The sequence below is a fragment of the Pelobates fuscus genome, chromosome 8, assembly GCF_036172605.1.
Source record: "Pelobates fuscus isolate aPelFus1 chromosome 8, aPelFus1.pri, whole genome shotgun sequence".
NCBI classification, from domain to species: domain Eukaryota; kingdom Metazoa; phylum Chordata; class Amphibia; order Anura; family Pelobatidae; genus Pelobates; species Pelobates fuscus.
In genome coordinates, this window is record NC_086324.1 from 142371072 (window position 1) to 142387416 (window position 16345).

Sequence of the window (16345 nt, forward strand, 5' to 3'; positions counted from 1 at the left end):
GTTGAGAACCCTTGTCTAGAGCGATCTTCCAAATAATTTATTTGGGTTTAAGAGAGATTATTTTCTTTTCCATCATTGTGTTCATTTCCTGCAGGTGAGTATATTGCGTCTCCATCTTAGCAAAATTAAGTTCCATAGCGGTTCATTTTTTTGCATATTTTTTTTAAAATATTTTTTATATTGTTTTATTTCTGTCATACTGGCTGCAATGTCTTCTCTAAATTTGTCTGTGAATTTGTCCAAGTAATTAGACAGCGTTTCTTCTGTTACACTTGCTTGGACTTGTATTAAGCTCTCTTTAGACTCACAGCTCTTAGGGGATTCGTCCATTCTCTCTTGTATCGATTGATACTTGTTTTGGGAAGGGGAGAAAAAAACAGTCTTTCCCCTTGCCCTGCCTGACAACGTCGACACAGCATGCTTCATGTGTTCCTCTGTAACTCCAAATAACACCTTTTTAAATGCAAACATAGGTTTATCAATGGAAAATAAACTGGCTGTTTGGCTAAAATCAACCTTAATTATTTTGTCAACACACTGAATAATAAAAGGTGATTTTTGTTCCAATCGGTGCAAATCATCACATGCACATTGTATGAACATTTCAAAATTTGATAATTGTTATCCTTATTCAAGCGTTGATGTAGTTATTTGAATGTCATATTTCGCCTTATTAATCAGATGTAAATCTTTTTTCCATTTAGTTCTTGATAGAAGCAAAATAAAATAAAAAATGCCCTTAGTATAAGAATAAAATGGCTTTGTACCTTGTTATTGCAGAGATGAATGAAAGTCAACATGAATGATCTAGTGGAGGCTAATCGCGTTAATGGCAGTCACCCATTGCTACTCTCCAGTAGTGTTTTTGTTTCCTACCAAACACAGTTCTGTCGTTGAGGTAGCAGAGTAAGAAAGTAGCGGTTCAATTGAGGCTGGCAGGAACAATGTATATGTAGGAACTGTGTATATGTAGGTGATGTTTAAAGATATGCAACTCTATTTCCGGCTAACTTGCTGCCAGTTAATTGAATCTAGTGTTTCTCAATAAGAAGCAATCACAGCGTTCAACAACACTGAACGTGAAGACTTTCAACAAATGAAAGTCTTCAGTGAAGAGTCCCTCTAATGGTTTTCTGAGAAAAGAATCGGTATAGGGCCAAATGTAAATATTGCTTTTCTTTAAAATGGCAGTGTGTTACATTGGCAGAAAAGAGGGACAGCATTTAGGCAGCAAAACCACTTCATTCAGATGAAGAATATTAGCATTCTTTTTCTGAATGAGACCCTCATGTCACGATACACCACCTAGCTTAGACTTCAAGGTCTTGCTTGACAAAAAGACAGAAGCTGACTTTTTATAGGGTTTGCCCTAGTCTTCCAGTAATGAATCTTCCTTCTATTTATAATAATTTCTTCTTCATGGTCTCATTATTTTGAACAACTAATATTTTTCGCCATTGTGTGATTTAGAAAGCAGATACATGCATGTAAACATATGCGTTAGAGTGCTTGTGATCTACCATTTTATGACCAATAGCCCCAAGCATCAAAAACAGACAATAAAAGTATTCTCAGAATGATCAAAAGCTCAGAGAAACCTTAATCGCTTGCCCCTCAATTAGTCCGTGCTCAAGTGTTAAAAAAGATTTTGCTCACTTGCGCCATTCCAGAGAGAACCTGTACCAATTCCACATCAGGCTGATAATGCCAATAAGTGCAATCCAGATCCAAAATGGAAGTTCCCTTTGCACAAGTGGTACAGGAACCTCGGGGGTTGTAATGCTCCAAGGCAATACAAGGAATGCCACCATTCTTGCTGCTTGGTCACCTAGATACAGACCACAAGACCTTGCCAAACCTTGGAATAATACTAAATACTGTTATTAAAACAATCGTAATTTTGAATGTAGAACTTGCTATTGTATTTGGAGAGTAACTGTAGAACTTGCCATATGTTTAACTGTAAATCTATGAAGTATAATAGGAAATTGTTGAATGTTTAGAAAAGAAGAAAAATTAATCCATATAATAGGCTAAAAAAAATATGTTGTAAATATATAAATTAAATTCCAAAACTGTAAGCAGATTCACTGAGGTAGAAGAGGTAACACAGTGAGCAAATTCAGTGAGAGGTGAGAAAAGGTACACAATGAGTGGATTTGGTAAGGTGACTTAGGAGCCATAGTTTAGCAACTCTGTTTAAAATCCATACTCTAATGCCTATATTTTATATATCAATGATGATATACTTAGCTACTATCATTCAATCTTTTTTATTTTCTCTTGTCACAGGTGGCTTCTGTGCACAATATGAGCCATTCAAGAGGTCTACCTGGGCTTCCGCCGTGGCCTACAGCATATGCTAAAGAGCCATCAGACTTGTATAAGGTATGGGTATTAAGCTGAAAGTGGCCGTTTACAATATATACTTCAATATCTGTTTCCAAGGTGATAGTCGCAGAGAGGTGCCAACAAAAATAACACCTTTTCAAATGCAAACAGCGGTTTATCAATGGTAAAGAAATTAGCTGTTTGGCTCAAATCAACCTTAATTATTTTTCTACACACCTGCTGAATAATAAAATGCAATTTTTGTTCAAAACTGTGCAATTCATCACATGCACATTGTGTGGACATGTCAAAGTTTGATAATTGCTATCCTTATTCAAACACTGATATAGTTATTTGAATTTCACATTTTGCCTTATTAAAGAGATATTGCTTTTTTTTTCTATTTACTTTTTGATTGAACCAAAATTAAAAATAAAAAAAATCCCTATTATGAGAATTAAATGGCATTGTACCTTGCCATTGTATAGATGCATGAAAGCCAACATGAATGATCTAGTGAAGCATTCAGGCTGTGTCTTGCTGGCAGTCACCCATTGCTACTCTCAGATAGTGTTTTTGTTGCATACCAAGAAAGGTTCTGTCATTGCAGTGTGAGAATGTTGCGGTTCGATCTGGCTGACAGTAACACCTGTGACAGTCATGGCTGATTGAATGGAGTGCTTCCATTTGATGCTAGGCTACACCATTATATTTGCAGGTTGCAAAGTTTTCTTTACCCATGATCAAAAATGTTTTAATAAAAATTCAGTTCATTATAGTAATTCTAATGCTAGGATTTCCATCCTCCACTCCTCCATCAAGCTGGTTTAGAGTGATTTTACAAGAAAATAGGGTTATCCTCAGGAGCCATAATCGGCAAATCCATTTAACTTCAGGTGGTAACGACTGGCTGAGAGCTCTGGGGGCATCTTACCAGCATGCATTGAGACGGCACCCGTTTAAAGCCACACAAAACTATTTCGCACAAACCCGAGGTAGTGACGACCATAGTCTCTTTGCACCATAATAAGAAAGAGATGCACTGGCTATGGTGCTTAGAGTGACTGTCTCTTTAAATGATTTTGTTTCCTTTTAGAACGCTCAGTTTCATTACAGCAACATTAGCTTTGCAATAAATAAAATCATTTTTTTTTTTTTTTTTTACTGGCTCACAATCCCCTGATAAAACGCACATGGCCATCACTCCCAGGTGTGCGTGGTTGAAGCAGACTTTTCAGAATTGCAAATGAATGCCCGACGTCCCTGCTTGTAAAGGAACGCTAGCTAATCTCAAGATCTGATGAGGGAATTTAGTTCCCAACAGTGCTTCCTGTGCATTAGAACTTCCCCAGCTAAGCAGCAAATGTAAATTATAGAAGGCGTATTTCCCAGCTGCTGGGGTTTTATAGCAAACCTGCTTACGTACACACTCCCCGAAGATCCATCTATAAAACAGTGAAACTTCCATCAACTGTATTGTATTTTTCTGTGATTTTCATTATGAGAACTATTAATCTCAAATGGCGACACTGCATTAGCGAGATAACCTGATTCATGTTGTAACTGATTGACTGACGAGGAATAGCCCATGGCATGTCCTTACTAAACCTCTGAAATAAGCAGTATCTATATATAGGGGATATAGCTACCGATGCTCTTATTATATTACTGTGAATTCTGCTGCTGCGGGCTATACATACTCACTTTTTACATTTTTATATATTTTTTTTAAACATTGAGTAGTGAATGTCGTATTAGAGATTTTTTCATTTTCATTGAAATCACAAAAATCTATATCTGTCTCTGAGTTGGATTTTATTAAATGTAAATGTAATGCCTATTTAATTTATATATAATAATAATATGCAGGTATATATATATCTTACTGGAACGCACTGTTGTATGAAATACCCTGTTCCGCACTCTATGGGTATTCAAGTTTGTTTATCTAACGTGAAGAAATCTCATATTTGTAGTTATCTCTAAATTCCCTTAAAAAATAAAACTCGAAAGAAGGAAAGCAGATACATTTGTTCTCTGTCCCCCGAGAGCTGAATTTTATTGACTAAGGATGAAATGAAACCATTGGATGTAATTTTCTCCGAATTAGCCAGATATACGAGAAGCAGCCACTTGAGAAGATTTTAAAGCATAGAAAAGGTGAAGTGAGCTGTGACTTTGAAAATAGGTAGAACACAGATCTAATTTGAAATTATCATCAAAGTACTTGGTTTTATCAGAGCCAGTGTTAGTAGAATCTATTTTATTCATTAATATTTATTTTCTTATACCTGCTTATCTTTATTTGCATGCATGGTATCATCTATGAAACATTAGTACTGCTGGCTCCTTTGCTTCAAAGTAAATAGTATAAGGTTCAGCCTATTAACATTTTAAACACCCCCAGATCAGTTTATTTCACATCAAAATATTGTTTTTATTTTCAATGGTGCTAAATTAAATACCCAACTTAGTTGTCTTGTTTTAAAAAAGGAGTGATTGGATTATGAAATACTGGCCAAAAATCACACTTGTTTTCATGAGGCTGCGGATCAGAGTGGCAATATTTAAACATTAGCCATTAGTCCTCTCATATATGGTAGGACGTAGGTTGCTTTCACTGCAAACCAACACATGGACTCTTACAATGCCTACACTATGTATACAGGTCAGCAGCCACCAGTCTTTCAGTATAGAAGTCTAGATTTGACTTTGCATGGGAATTTGAGGTTCTTTCTAGTCCGATCAACTATACCTTTAACATGTGCTGTTTGCAAGACGAAAAAAAAACAAAAAACAAGAACATACAATCCAATAACACAGGCACTGTGTAATGTATGTAGTGAGGGAAAAAAATATTTGATCCCCTGCTGAGTTTGCCCACTGACAAAGAAATGATCAGTCTATAATGTTAATGGTAGGTGTATTTTAACAGTGAGAGACAGAATAACAACAACAAAATCCAGAAAAACGCATGTCAAGAAGTTATAAATTGATTTGCATGTCAAAGAGTGAAATAAATATTTGAACAATCAGCAAGATTTCTGGCTCCCAGCTGTCTTTTATACAGGTAACGAGCTGAGATATGAAAGCACTCTCTTAAAGGGAATGCTCCTAATCTCAGCCCATTACCTGTATAAAAGACACCTGTCCACAGAAGCAATCAATCAGATTCCAAACTCTCCAGCATGAAGAAGACCAAAGAGGATGTCAGGGACAAAATTGTATTGCTTGATAAAGACCCTTAGGGGTTGAAACGTCGCTTTGTAGCTGCTGGTTCCAATAAATTGCCTTTTTCTTGGAATTCATTTGGAGTGCCTGGATTCATTTTCTATTTTTAGGGACAAAATTGTAGACATCTGTAGGAATGGGAATGGGCTACAAGACCATCACCAAGCAGCTTGGTGAGAAGGTGACAACAGTTGGTGCGATTATTTGCAAATGGAAGAAACACAAAATAACTGTCAGTCTCCCTTGGTCTGGTGCTCCATGCAAGATCTCACCTTGTGGAGTTTCAGTGATCATGAGAATGTTAAGGAATCAGCCCAGAACTACACGGGAGGATCTTGTTAATGACCTCAAGGCAGCTGGGACCATAGTCACCAAGAAAACAATTGGTAACATGCTACGCCATGATGGACTGAAATCCTGCAGCACCTACAAGGTCCCCCTGCTCAAGAAAGCACATGTACAGGCCCATCTGAAATTTGCCAGTGAACATCTGAATGATTCAGAGGAGAACTAGGTGAAAGTGTTGTGGTCAGATGAGACCAAAATCGAGCTCTTTGGCATCAACTCAACTCGCCATGTTTTGAGGAGGAGGAATGCTGCCTATGACCCCAAGAACACTATACCCACTGTCAGACATGGAGGTGGAAACATTATGCTTTGGGGATGTTTTTCTGCTAAGGGGACAGGACAACTGCACCTCATCAAAGGTACAATGGACAAGGCCATGTACCGTCAAATCTTGGATGAGAACCTCCTTCCCTCTGCCAGGGCATTGAAAATGGGTTGTGGATGGGTATTCCAGCATGACAATTACCCAAAACACACAGCCAAGGCAACAAAGGAGTGCTTCAAGTAGCACATTGAGGTCCTGGAGTGGCCTAGCCAGTCTCCAGGGCCGTCTTTACCGCGGTGCAAACGGGGCAGCTGCCCCGGGCCCAGTTACTCCTGGGGGGCCCGAAGCAGCTGCACCGTGGGCCCCGCTGGCCTCAAGCATTTCTCCCACCGCCGGTGCAGCCGCGCACTAAGGAGGCCCACTGGGTGGCCCATGCACTAAGGGCCACCCGGTGGGCTTCTGTCAGCAGGGGCCCGGTTCTGCGCTCTGGCGCTTTAAGAGCGCGACCGGGCCCTCTTGCTTTTCGGCAGCCAGCTGGGAGGAAGTGACGCCTGTGGCAGTCACTTTCTCCAATAATGAGAGGAGCGCGCAGGAGGGAGAAGAGGCAGAGCGGTGGGGGTCTGGGCCGAGCTAGCCAGACCCCAACTCCCAGCACCTTCAGCCACAAGTGGGAAAGCCACCCTCCAAGGTAGGAAGGGTGGATTTAATAGTGTAAATTTTGTGTGTGTGTCTGTGAATGTGTCAGTATGTCTGTCAGTGTATGTGTTACTGTGTGTCCATATGTATGTCAGTGTGTGCATGTCTGTATCAGTATGGCTCTTTGTGTCAATATGTTGGTGTGTGTGTTGGTGAATGTGTCAGCATGTCTGTCAGTTTATGTGTCTGTGTAAGTATGTCTATCAGTGTATGTTTGTGTGTCAGTTTGTCTGTCTCTATGTGTCTGTATATCTCTGTGTGTGTGTGTGTGTATCTATAGGTTGTCATTGTGTGTATCTGTGTGTGTCAGTGTGTGTTGTGTATATATATATGTGTGTATCTGTATGAAGTGTGTGTCTGTGTAACTGCATGTGTCTCAGTGTTTGTATCTTTGTGTATGTCAGGATGTGTGTCTGTATGTGTGTCAGTGTGTAGCTGTATTGTCTTTGTGTGTTTCAGTGTATCTGTACATTCTCAGTATGTGTGTCAGGTTGTGTATTTGTGTGTCAGGTTGTGTGCATATCTACGTGTGTGTTTGTGTGTGTATTTGTGCATACATCTCAACATTCACACGCTAACACTACACACAAATACACCCCTGCATTCAAGCTTCAGCACAACATACAAATACACGTCTGTGTTAAACACCAACATTATATGTATACACACCCCTGCATTCAAAAACCAACACTACACATAAATGCATGCTTAAATTCAAACGCCAACACCACATACAAACATATTCCATACAAAAACCTGTTTACATTGATACACACAAAAACTGCTTAGGTCTAAATAAAAACCTGCAAACAGGCACTGCGTAAGCCGGCTATTCCAGCCATGTGTACGCGAGGACCCCACGATTACATGGCCGGGGGGGGGGGGAGGAGCCGGAACAGCGGGGGTCTGGGCTATTCCAGCCATGGGTACGTGAGGACCCCACGATTACATGGCCGGGGGGGAGGAGCCGCTGTTCCGGCTCCTCCCCCCCCCCCCCCGGCCATGTAATCGTGGGGTCCTCGCGTACACATGGCTGGAATAGCCGGCTTACGCAGTGCCTGCAAGGGGAAAATTAGATACCAGTTTTAATTTGTTCTTATATATATTAAATTCAAAATACTTTTAGAATGATGTTATATATATATATATATATATATATATATATATTTATATATAAGCGTATATATTTAAATTATACAAATGTAAAGGCTTGGCCTGCAGTTGTGGGAGGGGCTTGTTCCCTACTTAAACCCCCTACTCACCTTCCTCCTTCCCGTACGTTTTTTAGCGATTCGCATGTCGCTATTTCCGGTCGCCATCTGCACCCTCGTGGTTTCTTCTTACCTAGCCTGCCGGTTTTTCCCTCACCGGTTCGTTCTGTCCGTGGTCATTTCTGAGTGTTCTGCGCCGTGGGTCTCCTGTGCCTTTCCACGGGTGTTTCTGGGGGGGAGGCTGGATCCTGTATCGGTGGTTGTCCCCTCTCCCTCCATCCAGATGCTTGTGGCTGTTTCTCGTTGCATGCTCCTGTTCAGCAGGGGTGTCGTCGGTGGGTCCTGCTTGCCTGGCCATGCAAGGGGCCCCTTTGCTATGCTGTCCATCGTGGGGATTCGTGGTTGCATGTCGGGCTTCTCTCACTACCTATCATGCTCCCATGTGGGCGCCCCGCATACCTTCTCATGTACTTTTAACTTTTTTTTCGTGTCCTGTTATTCTATTTTTCATTTGCTTTCCCCATTAAAAAAAAAAAAAAAAAAAAATATATATATATTTTTATTATATCAGAATCATTGTAGCTGAATTCTGGATGTCTGTTTTCCATATTGTTCCTTAAATCCAGAGCCTCCAATGTTACTCTCATTGGGATTGTGTGCAAAAGTGTTAGTGGGCGCTTAGCTGCACAGCGCCCTCAATCCAGACTTTGCAAGTGGGAATTTTAATAATATATAAAAATAAAAATGTAAATATATATACCTATATAACTTAGATGGATAATTTATCCCATTATAGTTTCCTTTTCTTGCTGCGTCGGTACGCGCTCTTACGCTTCGTAGTTGCTGTTCACAAGCGTTTTTCGGTCCCGTCGCAAGCGTCTGTCCCGCGTTTAGTTTCAGGTTTTCTTTTTCCTGTTTGGCTGCCACGCCTGCCCACCATACTTGGGCTGCATTATTCTTCCAGACGGATCGTTATGTTTTGCTACCAAGCGCACGTTCTGGCCTTTTTGTGAGCCCTGTGGGTTTTACACGCGTAGGCGCATTCTTTTTTTTTTTTTTCCTACTTGCGTACCCCATACAGCCTGACCACCTGGACTCCGAAGGGCTCACTCTGCCCTCCAGTTGTGGTCGTCCCTACGATTCTTCCTCGTACCCTGCCCCCTCTTTTTTCTTTTCACTCGCACAGTGCATCCCCTCTCTAACTCGTTACCCTCCCCTCTTAGTTAGCTGTTGCTGGCTGTCAGGGTCCTAGGTGTCCACTAGTTGTAATTCTCCCCCTGGCTTCTTCGCCTTAAGTTAGTGGTCCCGCCCCTTAGGTTAGTGTTACTACGCCCCTCGGGCCAAATCATAGTTAGTCGCCTCGCATTGTGGCATAGGGAGGGCCTCACCTGTCACTCCCATTCTATCTTATGTTTAGCTGTCACTGAGAGGCCAACACCCCGCCACAACGTTTCAGTGGCCACGTTATCCCCTCGCGCCAACTCATAGATAGAGCCTCTCACGCCGCTTGGCATCTAGCAGGGCCTCACCTGTCACCAAACCTAGTTTCTAATTGCTTCGCCTTTTGGCATTAGCTAGTATGCCAGCCCGCACGCTCACACTTTTCATACAACACACGCACATTGGAGTTTTTTCTTTTTGTTCTAGCAGGTCTCCGCTGCTAGGCGTCGGCGTGATATTTTTCCACCCGGGCCGTTGTTCACCCCTCTGGTTGTCTTCGCTGCTGTCGTCTATGGGGCGGTGTCGGATGGCAGTTTAGGGTTACCGGCATCTGCCGCTTTGGCTGGATCTGAGCCAGTCTTCCGGCGCCTCTTTTTTTCGTATGATCGGTCCTGTGCATCCTCTTCGCATTCCAACGTGGCTCTGCCTACAGCCTCTCCCGTAGTCGTTACCATTTCCTGCGTTTCAGGGCCTGATCACAGGCTGCCAGCTTTGTTAGCTTGTGGTCATCTTTTCACGTCTGTTTTTTCTCCCACTCGCGGCACATGTGTTAGGACCTTCTTCCCCTTTGAGGCTCCTTTCTCACAAATACTGTTACTGTCTCTGTGGATATGCTGTTTGCAATCGTTTTTCGCTTTTCTTTCTGCCAACTCTAACTTGCATCAACTCTACCTATCCAGCCTACAACTTCACATGTTGTACAGGTTTCCATTCACACACAGTTTCATGTCCGCATACCAGTTTATTACCATGCTCAAGGTGTTTCAGGTTCCGGGAATTTAAATTTACAGATTTCCCATCAACATCCAATGATTTCAATCACTATCAGACCTATTTCATGCCTGTCATCAACCTTCAATGTTGGGCAATAACTGCTTGATCCAAGGATAAATCCAACTGCCATTTTGGGGTCAAGAAGGAATTTTTCCCTAGCTTGTTGCAAATTGGAGAGCGCTTAAAACTGGGTTTTTCGCCTTCTTTTGGATCAACCGTTTTTAATCACGAATGTAAGGTAGGCTGGACTTGGGGGACGCTAGTCTCTTTTTCAGCTAAGTGACTGTCAGGTAGTCGTCGAGCCTCTATACCTGCTTTCACAGTTTCTTGGGGTCCCACATATTTCCCATAGCAACCACGTCATCTTGCAGCATTGTCTCAGGAAGTCTCACCTATTCATGCAGTCTATAGTTTACCCTCTCTACCCCACACTTAGTTTTCCCTAGTTGGCCAACACGTTTAACAGCCCTTACTTCCCCTTGCCCAATTTGGAGTGCCGGATAAAGCGCTGGGCACCTAATTACTCGCTCGGCGTTTACCATACAGGTAGGCAATTAAGGTTTTGTTGATTGTTTTTAAGTTTTTCTGGCAGGCATCTATTTTTGCCCTCTTTTATTACAGGCCTACCACGACGTCGGTTCCGGCACACCACAACCGCCTTATTTCCCCCTTTCTATACGGCCCCTCACACAAATGTAAAGGCTTGGCCTGCAGTTGTGGGAGGGGCTTGTTCCCTACTTAAACCCCCTACTCACCTTCCTCCTTCCCGTACGTTTTTTATCGATTCGCATGTCCCCACCCACCACTCCCTCTAATTTATACTTTTCATTACACCTCATGGGTGGGCCCTCTTTTATTACAGGCCTACCACGATGTAGTTTCCGGCACACCACAACCGACTTATTTCCCCCTTCCTATATACGGCCTTATTTGCCCCTCACACAAATATATTTAGATAATAATTTTACATAGTTAAGTCATTTTATTAATTACAATCTGAGGGACCTGCCCGACAGCCCAGGCAGAAAGTCCAGAGAATTTGTCTCGCAAGCCCTATATTTAAGCTTGTAACTTCCCAGGACACCATAAAACCTGTACATGGGGGGTACGGTTTTACTCGGAAGATTTCGCTGAACACAAGTGTTTAAAAACAGCAAAACATATCACAACAATGACATCGTCAGTAAAATGCAGTGTTTTGCATTTTTCTCACCCAAACTACTTTCACTGACAATATCAAAGTTGTAATACGTTTTACTGTTTTGAAACACTAATATTTGCGTTCAGCAAAGTCTCCTCGGTATAACAGTATCCCCATGTACAGGTTTTATGGTGTTTTCAAAAGTTACTGAATCAAATGTAAGGCTTGAATTTCCTATTTTTTCACATTGAAATTTGCCCGATTGGTTATGTTGCCTTTGACACCGTATAGTAGCCCAGTAATGAGAATTACCCCCATGATGGCATACCATTTGCAAAAGTAGACAACTCAAGGTATTGCAAATGGGTATGTCTAGTTTTTTTTAGTAGCCACTTAGTCACAAACACTGGCAAAAATTAGCGTTCAAATATAGCACATTACATTTTTCAGTTTATACACATTGAAATTTGCCAGACTAGTTATGTTGCCTTTGAGACCAAATGGTAGCCCAGGAATAAAAATTACCCCCATGATGGCATAACATTTGCAAAAGTAGACAACCCAAGGTATTACAAATGGGGTCCAGTCTTTTCTAGTAGCCACCTAGTCAGAAACACTGGCCAAAGATAGCGTTCATATTTGTTTGTGTGTGAAAAATGCAAAAAACTAAATTGAACGCTAACTTTGGCCAGTGTTTGTGACTAAGTGGCTACTAAAAAGACTGGACATACCCCATTTGTAATACCCTGGGTTGTCTACTTTTGCAAATGGTATGCCATTTTCATTCCTGGGCTACCTTACAGTTTCAAAGGCAACGTAACCAGTCTGGTAAATTTCAATGTGAAAAAAATGAAAAATGTAATGTGCTATATTTGACCCTGTAACTTTCCAAAACACTATAAAACCTGTACATTGGGGGTACTGTTTTACCAGTGGAACATCGCTGAATACAAATATGTGTACTTTATTGCAGTAACAGCTAACAGTATTATGACATTATCACAGTTAAAATGCCATGCAGAACTAAAGAAATAATAAAATAATAAAAAATGTCTTCATTTTAAATTATTTTGATATTTTATTCATATTAAATTATGTTTCATATAAAAATATTTGATGTAACATGAAAGTCCTGTTCATCCTGAACAAAATGATATATAATAAGTGTGGGTGCACATAATATGAAAGAGGTGAATTATGGTTGAACAGACATATAGCACAAATATTTCGTTTTGTATTACGTTTTGTTTTGATCACAACTTGTACAACTGCCTCAGTCCTTAAGGGGTTAAATAGAATAATCTGAGTACAGCTATGGAATTCATCTGTATAGAAATTGATTAAAACTCATCTCTTCATTGAATGAAGGAAATAGTGTTTTAGTAAATTATTCATTGAGACCAACTTTATGTTTATTTCGCCTAGTAAATGGAATTGGCAAGCTATTGTTCACAAGAACGGCAGTGCTTAGGGTAGTAGCTCAAATGTAGTTTTATTATTAATGCATTGCAGACGCTGCTGGCATTGGAGGGGGCTTAGTAAGGCTGCTGTCAGAGATGATCTCACGTTTGCACTACACCACACAAACAATTCTTTGGAGAGAAGGATCATCTGCAAAGTTAGATGCGTGAAGAGAGTGAGAAGAATTGCAGATACTGTCATGGGAGGAGAATAAATAAACTAAACTGAGTAAACAGAAAAAAAAAAAGCTAGGATAGTAAATATAATACTTTCATTGGTTTATTGAGGATACGCGAACATACAATACTGCTTAATATGAATTTAAAACAACAAACAAACGGGGGCAGAGTTTAACCGTTGAAGCGGACGGTCGCATGGCCGCTGAGTTTCTGACCAACACAGCGAATAACTACCGCTCTCAACGCCTGGAAGCCAGCAAAATCCACAGCCTCAACCACCAGCGACAACACCCACACCAGTGACTATGGAGGCCATAGGTGAGCTCATGGCGGATCACTATAGAAAAATCTCGCCCCACGTGGCCATGATCCGGGACGACCTGAAGAGCATAATAACTCTGCTTGGAGCAGTGGAGGGCACCTCCAGCAACCACACATGCCAGATAACGGAGCTTCAGACGGAAGTCAAGAACTGTGACAGCAATATCTGCTCCATGACCAGCGTCTAGCCACACAGGAAAAACTGTGCAAAAAATCCCCTGAAAGTTAGGGGTGTCGCTGATTCCATCCCAGCAGCTGAGCTCCCACACTTTACCAGGTGACTCCTTACCGCACTACTGACCCCGAAAGCAGCCAAGCAATTATACTAGACGGAATCTTCCGCATACCGAAACCAGCCACAGCACCACCTACTGCCCCAGGAGACTTAGTGATCTGGTTCCAGACCCTATGAGACAAACTGGCAGTCCTGGAGGCCACCAAAGGTCAGCTAACTGACCCCTTTAAAGAGATGTCCTTGTCATTCTACTCTCTCTCAGGCGGGACACTGGCATGGAGAAGGTCCCTGCGACAATTCACATCCCTTCTGCGAATGCACCAAATCAAGTACCGCTGGGGTCCAGGCCGTGCCCTACAGATCAATAAAGGAGACACATCGCATGCCATACATGACATGCAGGAGGCCACGGGGACTCTGCTGGGCCTACTGGACCTCCCCCTGAACTCACTCAATCCACCAGTGCCATCAGCAGGGCCCACACGCCACGTCGGAAGGGACGCAGCCAGCGCTCCAGAGTTCGTTCCGCAACGGCCTCCCGCAGAAACCTATGCAGCAGCCACCACCTGAACCAGGGCTGAACTCCACAGCATATTTAACGGGACACTCTCCCACCATATACAGCTAATTTGACAAATTCTGCTAGAATGTTGAGACTTTACTTTTTACTTTTTGTTTTTTTACATTTTACGCATCAGACCAAGCTACTGACATGGCACAGACCTACCCAACAGCCAGCTGACCAATACCCCCCTCCCTTCCCCTCTGCGCCCCAGGGTAATCCAGGCACATACAACTGCAGAACAACAGCTTAGCCTAGCAATGGCTCATAAAACCCTCTCTTGACGTCCCACCCAGAGGTAGCACCCATCAAGCCCCGCTAATCCTCTCTCCCCACTTTGCAGTTCATCAGTATAAATTTTATTTTGACAGCCAAGTACCTGCACAAAAACAACCCAGGTCACCTCAGTGAAATGCTATCACTCCAGGGTTGATGCAGCCGACTACACACACCTACACGATTACCCCACTCATTAGAAAAATGTGCCCTGACACCCATGCTGAAAAGCTTCGATATGTTTACCGTAAAGCGAACACCTCCTGTTGTGACATGGTGAGCCGCTTTATAAAATACTTTCGGAGTACACAAAGGTAAAGAATTGATAAAAGGTATATGCACAGTCAATCTAAGCACACCCGATAATCCTATATTTCCATATATTAATGTATCACACATGCACTGTGCTATTTTCATTATTTTTAATTATTACCCAATCTCGTTCCTGCAAGAGGGACTTCAGTAATCGCATGTAGAAGGGCAAAGGGGGCAGACCCGCCAGAAAAAGAATTGATTGGCCAACCTGACGTGAATGTACGCCAGGCTTTCTGTTAAGCCCACAGGCCAATCCACATGCAGGGAGCTAGTGCCCTAAGCATAAAGTGAGCGGGTCTGACAATGTACTTTTTCCTTCCCTTGGGGAACATTTAATTACATCAGTGAGCACTATATATTTTATTTCTGTTTTCACTTATACTATCTGCTCACCGCAAGCTGGTGATCCCCCAAGGTGTGGTGGATACCTGACCTACTCAGGGCCGGCACGTCCATAAGCCGTTGATATTTCTATATATTAATGTATCACACATGCGTGTGATGGATACCTGACCTACTCAGGGCCGGCACATCCATAAGCCGTTGATATTTCCATATATTAATGTATCACACATGCACTGTGATTTTCAACTATTTTCATTATTTTTAATTATTACCCAATCTCATCCCATATTAGAGCTTATGTTTCTCCTAAGTTCTCACAGATTGGGTTGTCCCCCACTCTGTTTCTGCCCTGTGCCCCCCACTCTCTGTTTCTGACCTGTGTCCCCCCCACTCATTTCCGCCCTTTGCTCCCTTTACTCTTCTTCTGCCCTGCGCCCCCACCCTTTCTCTACTTCTGCCGTGCTGCAAACATAAAAATATCACATGTATGTGTCTATTTATGTCAGAGTGTGTGTGCATGTGTTGCTGAGTGTCAATGTGTGTATGTGCCAATGTGTGTGTCTGAATGTGTGTATATGCTAGTGTGTGTGTGTGTGTGTGTGTGTGTCAAGGTGTGTGTATCTGTGTGTCAAGGTGTGTGTATGTGTCACTGTGTTTATATATGTGTTAATGTGTATGTATATCTGTGTTAGTATATATGTGCATACATCCCAGCAACCAAAAACATGCAAACACATCCCTTCACTCAAACACCAATATAATACACAAATGTACATCCACATTTAAAAGACACTACATCCAAACACACCCTGAATAAAAATATTATATACAAACACCACCCTTGTATTAAAACTAGACATGTGCAATTTGTTTTGGCAATTTGGACATTTGGATGCTTCTGAATGTCCGAATTGCTGAATTTAGGAAGTGCCGAACCGAATTGCCGAAGTGCCAAACTGCCGAAGTGCTTCGGATTTCTGAAAAGTGGCAAAACAGAAGAGGGAAGGAAAATTAAGGGAATGATGACAGGAATCTAACCCTAACCCTATCATTAACCCTACCTCTAACCCTACCCCTAACCCTAGTTGGGTTAGGGGTAAGGTTAGAGGTAGGGGTAGGGTTAGGGAATTTCCTAAGGGCCGAATTTTGGAAGTACCGAACCAAACCAAATTTTTTGCCCATGCACATCCCTAATTAAAACTCTAACATTATAT

General features: G+C 42.0%; 1 protein-coding gene across 1 annotated transcript in view; it reads left to right on the forward strand.

Moving 5' to 3' along the window:
- DNAH3 (dynein axonemal heavy chain 3) overlaps window positions 1-16345 on the forward strand; it is a 355798-nt gene that overhangs the window by 52410 nt on the left and 287043 nt on the right. Inside the window, exon 3 of the mRNA XM_063430376.1 lies at window positions 2293-2388. Within this exon, the coding sequence (XP_063286446.1) occupies window positions 2293-2388 (96 nt within the window). The remainder of the gene's footprint in view (window positions 1-2292; window positions 2389-16345) is intronic.